The sequence below is a fragment of the Nematostella vectensis genome, chromosome 8, assembly GCF_932526225.1.
Source record: "Nematostella vectensis chromosome 8, jaNemVect1.1, whole genome shotgun sequence".
Lineage (NCBI taxonomy): Eukaryota > Metazoa > Cnidaria > Anthozoa > Actiniaria > Edwardsiidae > Nematostella > Nematostella vectensis.
This window is the reverse complement of record NC_064041.1, coordinates 5,497,073-5,507,054: the sequence shown is the minus strand read 5'-3', so window position 1 is coordinate 5,507,054 and position 9,982 is coordinate 5,497,073. Positions and strand designations below refer to the sequence as shown.

Below are 9,982 nucleotides of genomic sequence, written 5' to 3'. Positions count from 1 at the left end.
TAAATTTCTAACCTTGCTAGAATCTGCGACGTAATTTTAATTAAAACAATGTGTGCTTGGAAAAAAAAGGAAAATATTTTTGCTTTGCAGAAGGTGGTACTGGGAAAGGCCCGCCTTTTAAAACCTTATCAGCCAATCAAATTGTTTGTATAAAAGCGTGAGCCAGTCACAGCCTGCTCTTTGAACTTGTTTATTTATCTCCTCGTAAGTGAGCCGTCTCTCAGAACGTGTGATTCTACTTCACGTCCTTGTTTGATCTCGTTCTCTGAAAAAAAAATAAGATGGCACATGCTGATGGAAGAAAGACGTGTGTGCTTGCATACAGCGGCGGCCTTGACACGTCTTGTATTCTAGTATGGCTTCAAGAACAGGGCTACGATGTCATTGCTTATTTGGTGAGTGAAACGAAAATCTAAAGGAAACTTGGTTTAAAAAATTGCACGTTTTCTTAGTCATTTTCGCTGGAGGATATACTCTTTTTACCACTAGTTGATACATACTCTGTGTAAGGTTTTAGATCCTTTTTAACCTGAAATGAGGGCCGAGTAAACGTCGCACATGGCGTCTTTAAGTAAACTAGAAATCTGGTCACATAGTTGCATCATCACTCTTACGTTTGATCAATGGGGTGAAACGGAACGATACAGTGGGATGAAACTGAAACTTAGCTTTACTTTATAAGAGGAACAAATTTAACTTGATAGTGATTAATCTTTAATTTGGTATTTTCATTGTAAAATGAACTCTTCGTACAACTAAACTACTTTTTTGGTTGACAAATTTTTTTCAAAACACTTTGAAAACGAACCATGGAAAAAAAGGTCGATTTGGTTGCTCTTGTATCCTCTTGCAAACCCTTGTAGCATATTTGTTAAGGGAAATGTATTTGTAATATATTGTAGTTAATTCCAAAAAGATTGAGCAATTGTGTACTTTGTTGATTTCAAAAGTTTTTGTTCGCGACACATGCGAGTGAATTTGCATAAATCATTTTTAACATGAATATGAACATAGTGATTGAATTCCTTTTCTGGCTATATAATTATGTGCACATTGTATTCTACGCCCTAGGCGGACATTGGACAGACAGAGGATTTTGAAGCAGCAAGGGAGAAGGCGAAAAAACTCGGAGCAAAAAAGGTATGCAAATCAACGGCCGTGAAATTAGTCAAGTGCAAAAATGCAGATTTTGCTAACTGGATCGGACGTGTTATCTGAAGCTATTTGAATTTGATTGGCCATGGATTATATTCCGAACTACGCGTTAATTAATCGATATTGTGTGGTTTATGAGGTGACTTTCCGCATAAGTACTTGTTCAGGTGCTATTTGTCTTTGGTTTTTATGTAGTAGTTAAGATCTATCTTTAACACCCTGAGATCTATAGAACTAAGGATGTTACAGGTGCACCTGTCTCTTACCCAGTCGTTCACTTGCCTCTGTAGGGGCCGACCATTTGACTTTTGAGGGGGGGGGGGGGGGGGGTACGTTTTTAGGTGCGCAGGATATTTTTTTTTTTCAGAGCATTTGGCATGCAAGAACTTTTTTTATCGATGCAGAATACTTTTTTTCGCCCACCAATTGGTACAGGCAACAGAGCAAATGCTCTCTTGGTGCAGGATATTTTTTTTCAAAATCATCCAACCCCCCTCCCCCCCCCCCCCCCCCCCCCCCCTCAAAAGCCAAATGGTCGGCCCATAACTCAATGTGCTTTATCAGCTCGAGCGCATAGCGTGACCGAGCGTGACAGAACTATTGTGCAGTAATGGTTTTATATTTGTAGTCATTCATGACCTGCCTTGAGAAATCATGTGACTTTTTGGATGGCGGCAAAGTTGTTCGCTACGGCTTTTAGCTGCAAAATATCAAAACAAAGAGCAGCTTATTCAGCGCTTATGACAAGCCAGGGGCCGGTTGCACAAAGCCAGGATAATTTTTATCTACCGGTTAAACCCTTATCCAGCGGATAGTTGCGTGATTCGGTTGCACAAAGCCCCAATAAAAGTTATCCAGCGGTTAAAGTTATCCGGACGATAGAGGTCGGATAAAATCTTATCCACCGAATAAATGTGATGAAAAAAACAAAATGGCGTCTTGCTTTCAAATTTTTTCGTCAGAATTTAGATTAATTTTAGACGCAGTGAAAGTTGAAACATATGCAAACGACGAATTTTTCAGTTGGTAAATTTACAATGAACTACGGACTTACATGCAGCTCTGGCAGGACTGGAATCAAACTATATTGTCCGTTTTGTCGAGAAATGTGACTCCCAAAGACAGAAAGAAGCGAAACACTATCCCCTGTGATCATTTCATGATTTACATGCATTTTGCTTCGATAAACTGTTTGTTTTCTGGCACTTTTAGTAGCTTTTTCAACGGTCGCCATTTTGTTTGAAGGCCAAAACAGCGCGCGCTTTGCATATTTACCATGGAACGGGAAGCCATTTAGTGATAAATGATGGCTATTCAGCGGATAGTTATCCAGCCTTCTGTCCACGCTTTGTGAAACGCTATTTTATCGGCCGGATAACTATTCGCTGGATAGAGATTTTATCCGGCGGTTAGCACCTATCCGGCGGATAACTTATCCAGGCTTTGTGCAACCGGCCCCAGAAGGTCTTTTTGTAAGAAAGGCTTATTTTCATGATATATTTTTATTTCAGGTCTATATCGAAGATTTGAAAGAGGAGTTCGTTACCGACTTTATCTTTCCCAGTCTCCAAGCGAATGCCATCTATGAGGACAGATATCTATTGGGGACGGGTTAGTATAGTACATAAACTTTTAGAATAATGTACCCAACTTAACAGAAATGCGACCGCTAGCTACTAACAGTTTTAGAACTACTTTCCTAATTTTACATACCACATGTTTTTTTGCTAGCAATTGCACGCCCCTGCATCGCCAAACGCCAGATCGAGATTGCACTGAAGGAGGGTGCACAGTTTGTTACCCATGGTGCAACAGGAAAGGTACTACCCATAACACCTCACGCTCCGTCAGAGAGTATGTTGCTGGAGTTAAAGGGGCGGTCGCACCGGTAGCGGTATTTTTCAAGAATGCTACCATCACCAATCCAGCACATTGAAAAACTACTGGACACTATCTAAAAGCTGTTTGATTGTCTTCTTGTGAGTAAATTCAGCGCAATATGCAAACGGATTTACATCTACATACTCTTTCAGCCGTCTAGTTCGCTCTCAAGAAATGGTGATTTCACGGCGTATTTTCACTTTGAAACGAACGTGCGACGGCCACTTTTATGGTTATCAGAGGTCAAAAGATGGGCACAATTTTTTTAGCTCACGTGACGTTTAGAAGCTGGGCGCACATTGATTGTTGTTATCTGACATCTAACTCTCTTTTCAGGGTAATGATCAAGTCCGATTCGAGTTGACGTACTACGCCTTATTCCCTGGAGTCAGGGTGAGCACCTTTTATTGTGCATTCCTTAAAAAATGCCATTTTATGCTCCCAATCAATGGCGAGTCACACAAAGCATCCATTTCCATCGGCTAATTCAAGCAAGTAACCAAGATATTCTCAATCAATTATCGTCAAAAACATGTCAGACTTCATTCGTAGATTGTTGTTTTTAAGTCTTCTTGCTAATAAACGACTGCATTTTCAATGATAAACAATAACAAAGGAATAGGTGATTCACATTGTTTACGTCGCCAGTGGGCATTCGGTAGGGACTACTATACCCCCCTAGTGCATTCGTCAATCAGCCATGCATTCATCACACAGCCAATCAGCGCGTATAATTCATTGTCCATTTCTCACGTAGCGAATCAGTGAGCACTTCTTTGCTAAAGATACTGCATTCGTTGATGAGCCAATCATTCGTCCCACTGCCAATCAACGCGCGTCTTTTTATTGTTCATTCGTCGCTGAGGCTTTAGAAAAATGGGCGCATTCAAGAGCCACCGACTCGGTTCGGTTGGAGTGCGGCCTTACCGTTGTAAATGTCTGAGCCTTCTGGGAACCCATCCATCAAATTTATTTTTCTCTGAGTTTCCATTTTCTCCCTTATAACCAAAACATGACCTTTTGCAGACTATTTCTCCGTGGCGAATGCCTGAATTCTTTGAGAAGTTCAAAGGCAGGAAGGAGCTGTTTGAATACGCCAAGGTAACTCCGCAAATCGCCGAATAATCCCTACAAATATTTGTAACCCCGAAACATGACATGCATTTATATCTTTTACAGAGTTACGCAAAATTTGGTCTGGTATCAGGGGCAGATCTGGGGGTGTGCTGATCGGTTCCCCCCTATTTTCAGATATTTAGAAATATAAGGAAATTCATAGCCTCCCTTGCAGGCGTTTGCCTGAAAACGCCTGCGATGGAGGGTAGGAAATCCACGGAAGAACAATAAATATGGCCCCCCCTTCTTGAAAGGCTTGCCCCCCCCTTTTTAAGAAAGTTGATACGCGACCAGGAGGCCCCTGCACTAAATACTTACTCGGATAAATTTACATATGAAGAAAACGTTGTCGTTTTGGGGGTCTGGTACCGAGGAAACTTAGTTTCTTTTCAGGGACCTTCTCAACTAACTAAAGATGGTCACAGTAACTGTTTTTCTCTTCTGGTTACAAGTCATAAAGTTTACGAAGCCGGGGGTAAAAAGTATATGTTTTTCTCTTCTGGTTACAACTCATAAAGTTTACGAAGCTGGGGTACGCTCACCTTAAAAATCACAAGAATCATGCACATTTTCCAAATAAGGAATATATTACCTTATATGGAAGTATAAGGAATATATTTCCTAATATGGAAGTGACCGCGTTTGCCAAAAACGACAATTTTTGGCCCAATTTTCTTGATATGTGATGAATTGTTTGGTCGTAGGCACATGACATCCCTCTACCCGTAACACCTAAGAACCCCTGGAGTATGGATGCAAACCTCATGCATATCAGGTGATTATTTTAGGAAGGCTATCCTGCGAAGCAAACGCAAAAAGTACACCAGATCACATCTCCGTGTGCTCGCGGTTACAAGCACGTTTCTAGACGACGGTCGGTAATTGTTAAACGCTTTCGCGCCGCAGGGGCGTAGCCAGGGGGTGGCCTAGGGCGCCCGGGTCCCCCCTTTTAGGAGCCCCCCTTCTAACAGTAAATGTATGAGACATTATATAAAATACAGAAGAAAATGCCTTAAAAGTCCCTCTTGGGTCCCCTCCTGTTAAAAATCCTGGCTACGCCGCTTCGAAGGGTTCATATGTAGCGCAGATTCGTCTGTTTTCATTGGGTTGGAGCAAAAATCTTACAGAGAAGGAAAACGGTAAACTTCTGTTCGCCGTCGTTCAAAAACTGTTTGCTTTATTTTACCAAACATGGAGGAGTTTTAAAAGATTCTTCTTTTTCAAGGAGCTTGTGATCTCTCTCCTTTCGTTCCAGGACCGCGCTATTAAAAACTACCTTGCTCTCTCTCATTCTCTCACAAATCTCTGCGCGTGCTACAAAGACAGAAGGGAGAACAACATACTCTACCTTGTCGTAAAAAGGGAATCGTAAAGGATTGGGTACGAGTCTGGATTGGCGCGCCCCACAATGCTTTGCGTGCCTCGCTCTTTTTCTTTTGAGAGACTGGGTATGAGTCTGGGGTAACTGCCTAGTCGTGGTCTCGCGCAAATTATGCTGTGAAGAGTAAAAGAAGAATAACTAAAATAACCGAAATGAGGCAAAGCTTCAATTACCTAAATTATCTAAATTTAGTGTATCATTCTTTGATCTATAGTTACGAGGCTGGAATTCTAGAGAATCCGAAGGTACTGTATGAACTTGGTGCATTTCTTGTCCAAAACAAATAAAGCCTAATTATGACTGTATTCTTGTTCTACTCTAGACCCAGGCTCCCGAGGATATTTATTTGATGACAAAGAACCCAATAACATCTCCAGACAAGGTCAGCTCATTTGCCCTTACGTTGTTATTATCATTGTCGTCGTCGTTGTTATCGTCGTCGTCGTCGCCATTTTTATCACCATCACCCTCGTCGTTATCATAATCATCGCCGTCTTCGCTATCATCATCACCGTCCTATCTTCTATCATTATCATCGTCGTCGCAATATCATTATCATCATCGTCGTCGCTATATCATTATCGTCGTTGTCATCATCATCATCATCGTCGTCATCATCATATAGTAATGTTATCATCGTCATTGATTGATAAATGAAAACGAATCTTATGCTGGTGTCACATATATTTTCAGCCTGCCCTATTAGACATTGAATTCAAAAACGGTAAGCAGTTTTACCTCACCGAAAGCCGTCGGTTTCTTACAAAATTCCACGTGATCTGTTCACGCCCTTGATAATTATTAATTGATTACAATTGATTACTTACACGTGATTTTATTGCGCACGTGATGAACCTGCTTTATGTTTCAGGCATCCCTGTTCGCGTCACTAATAAAAAGGATGGCACAGTCAAAGATAGTCCGTTCGCCATCTACCAGTACCTCAACACAATTGGGTAAAAGTTTGTTATTTTTTTTTGTACTATGCAACCGCCCGTAGCCAGGAACGGAGGCGGGGGGGGGGGGGGTGGTCGTTTGGCCATTTAGCGGGCCACTTTCTCTTGGATTTCTCCTTCCAGCTTACAGTGCATCTGAAATGTCTTTTATTTGAGTCGGCCTTTCAAATCGAATGAGGTGGCTGTTCCAAATCCACAATTTCCCTTACAAAATAGAATGGGTTTCCGATGAGGATGTGAGATGGCCCTTTGTATAATGAACCCTCGTACTATCTTACTAGATAATATAAGCAGGACAGATTCTTGTGTATTCGGAAACAGCTTCAGGTATTATTCTTTGTACTTCTCGTAGCATTCGTTGTACTTCGTGTAGCATTCGTTGTACATCGTTAAGCATTCATTGCACACTTCGTGTAGCATTCGTTGTACTTCGTGTAGCATTCGGTCGGCATCGGGTCATTAGTGTCTGTGTTATGTTTGTTTGACAGTGGAGAGCACGGAGTTGGACGTATTGACATCGTGGAGAATCGTTTTGTGGGAATGAAGTCCAGAGGTTTGTGTTTAGAGCAGCCTTGTCCCTTTCACTTTTTTTGGCATTTCTGTGGTTGGCCACGAGGGAAGAGGGCCTGGGGAGAGCAAACCTATTTCTATGACTTCACAACTTTTACCAACCACAGAAGACCCAATCGGTAGCCCGGAAAAGCCTGGAACAAGGGTGCACTTAGTGAACGTAAAAACGTAAACTTTTCGCTGAGTACGACAAAACACACTTTGGGTGGCATATCCAATGTGTTACCTGGTTGGCTAGGAAGAAATTCAAAGCCCCCACTCAGGTTATTGCATCAGTAATATTTTTTCTAGCAAAATAACTACCTCATCGGGTTTCGCATCTTCTTTGTATGCAAGAAGGGGGTAAGACTCACCGCAAATCGTGTCCCACTGAAAGCTCATGACTCTGTTTAAATATAATAAATTCTTTCTCGTACAGGTATCTACGAGTGCCCCGCGGGAGAAATCCTCCGCGCTGCGCACCTTGATATCGAGACCTTCACACTCGATAGGGTATGTAGGGGGCTGAGCCATAGTCATTAACTGTATTTGCTCTGGGGGGCTGTAAGGGGGGGGGGGGGGGGGGGTGATATTCTTTTGGAAGTTCCAGCAACGACAGCCCCATCTAGGTGTAACGGGTATAAAACCTTGTTCTCTATATTCTTATATTGGAAACTGTGGTCCCTGGTCTCGTCGGATAATGACGCCAAGTCTTGTCTGAAAAGACCTGTACAGTATGAGAAACGTACAATAATGGTGGAGAACACTGGTTCGTGGTACCTTTTTCAATATTGTTGTGAAGTGCGTTTCACAGTTTGTCTCAACTCGTTTATCTGTTTCGACTCGTACATGAGTTCATTGTCAACCTGTTTTATTTTTAGAGTTTATTCGTTTTTATGGTCTTTGTGCAGGAGCTTCGTAAGATAAAGCAGAGCTTATCCTCCAAGTTCTCTGAGCTAGTGTACAACGGATTTTGGTATAGCCCAGAGGGCGACTTCGTCCGCTTCTGCATTAACAAAAGTCAAGAGAATGTAGAGGGTGTGGTCACACTTGCTGTCAGCAAGGGTCATGTGAGTACAATTTTTTATACATTACAAAGTCAAGAGAATGTAGAGGGTGTGGTCACACTTGCTGTCAGCAAGGGTCATGTGAGTACAATTTTTTATACATTACAAAGTCAAAAGAATGTAGAGGGTGTTGTCACAGTAGCTGTCAGCAAGGGTCATGTGAGTCAAGTTACCAGGTAAATGTCAGGGAATGATGGCGTGAATGATGGCCACCACAGCAAGTACGCGTTGATTGTGATAATTGTAAAATTGTAGTGATTGAGGGGTGATTCACATTATGATGACGATGGCACTGATGATTACTTGTGTCATATTTTAAAATTGTTAAATGCCGTCGTCACTTAGTAAGAAGCTGACATCAATATGGGAAGTAGTATACAGGGGTCGATTCGCGCTTGATTGTGACGCCACTTGTTTCACAGGTGTACATCAAGGCGCGTGAGTCAAACGCTTCTCTGTACTGTGAGAAACTAGTCAGGTGAGACATTATTCAGTTACTGTATGACGTCATGATTTAGTCGATTGACAAAAAGGTGTCGCCGCTTAACGCGGCAAGCCCGCAGGTAAACATGGGTAAAATAACTGGAGCAAATATTATTACAAGTGTCGCAAAAAATTATTCATATATTTCAAATAAGATTTTTTTTTAATTTTTAATGCTACAAGCAATATGCAGGAAGGTGGTTATCGGATACCATTTCTGCTAAAACTTTGTGGATAGAAGGAAGCAAATGTTTGAAAGTTTCAGCTCGACTATGAAAAGAACTGAAGCATACATTGATTAAATGTTTTTGTCTCGCTAGTGTCAAGACAAACTGAAACCCAAGGCAGATAAGGGCTTAGTGATTTAACAATAATCACATGGGGTTTGCCGCATAGCCGGCCGGCGAAAACCTTTAGTCAATCGACATTTTACCGTCCCCTCCTAAATAACTACAGCAAAAAATCAACCTATATTTCTTTTCCAATCTTTTTTATGCTGACAGTATGGACGAGAAAGGCGATTATGATCCTGGAGATGCCGCAGGTTTCATCAAAATCAACGCGCTCAGGTACGTCATAGTGACGTATTCAAATACAACCAACCAGATCGCGCTATCTGCCTACGTCACCACACTGGTTGCCAAGACTAACTTGTGTTGACATGCCCAACAGGCATGGTTGGGTAGGGTTTTGCTAAGGGGGTGGGGGAAGGCGCCGGTTTTTTTTCATGGACATGATTTTATCAGTATTTTATCAATTATTTTATTCCAATATTGTAATTATGCGATAAAATCATCTCGAAATAACCGTCTAAACGTTTTATTTTTCATTCACCAAATTCAATCGGAAATATCGCAAGAGCCTATCAAAACAAGCGGATTGAAGTTGATGTACTGTAATTTCACTCTTGGTATTATGCAAGGGTAACAATGGCGGCTGAGAGAACCACTTGAAGTGTACGGAAGGCTGTCATGCTGGCTATAGCAATACCTATGTAGCATAAAAGACGTTATTCTTGTCAGTCACTAGTTATTATTTTTTTTTCTTTTACAGGTTGCGTGAGCATACGCGTCTCAGAAAAGCCATAGAGAAGAGTTCTTGAAGGAGTGCACCGGATCATTTGAAAAAAAAGTTGTTATGTTGTTGAATAAACTAAGCCATGTCTTTAAGAAGGGAGAGAGATTGACACGAGTGACACGAGTGACACGTTTTCTTGCCTGATTTCATCGTAAGAAAGTGGAAGCACCGTTCTTTGCTGTTTATTGTTGTTAGATAAAATAACTCTGGGGGGGGGGGGGGGGGGGAGGGGGAGTGCTGATCTTATATCAAGAAAACCGCTGCAAGCACCGTGTTCCTGTTGCTAAATAAACAAATATTGACTAACATCTGCTCAA

The 9,982-nt window shown here is 41.6% G+C and overlaps 1 protein-coding gene across 2 annotated transcripts; it reads left to right on the top strand.

Annotated features, from left to right (window-relative positions):
- Positions 1-129: 129 nt before the first annotated feature.
- On the top strand, positions 130-9,971 carry LOC5504502 (argininosuccinate synthase). Of its 2 annotated transcripts, none has more exons than XM_001625357.3 (17): positions 130-395; positions 1,072-1,140; positions 2,667-2,766; positions 2,887-2,975; positions 3,373-3,429; positions 4,063-4,137; positions 4,857-4,927; positions 5,748-5,778; positions 5,856-5,915; positions 6,227-6,257; positions 6,405-6,489; positions 6,978-7,042; positions 7,478-7,551; positions 7,950-8,108; positions 8,528-8,583; positions 9,092-9,157; positions 9,642-9,971. In XM_001625357.3, exons 1-17 carry the CDS (start codon positions 282-284, stop codon positions 9,688-9,690), a joined length of 1,251 nt encoding a protein of 416 aa, XP_001625407.2. In that variant the 5' UTR covers positions 130-281; the 3' UTR covers positions 9,691-9,971. The 2 variants fall into 2 exon arrangements, with proteins under 2 accessions (XP_001625407.2, XP_032228695.1); XM_032372804.2 differs by having other exon boundaries at positions 7,950-8,186.
- The last annotated feature ends 11 nt before the right edge of the window (positions 9,972-9,982 follow it).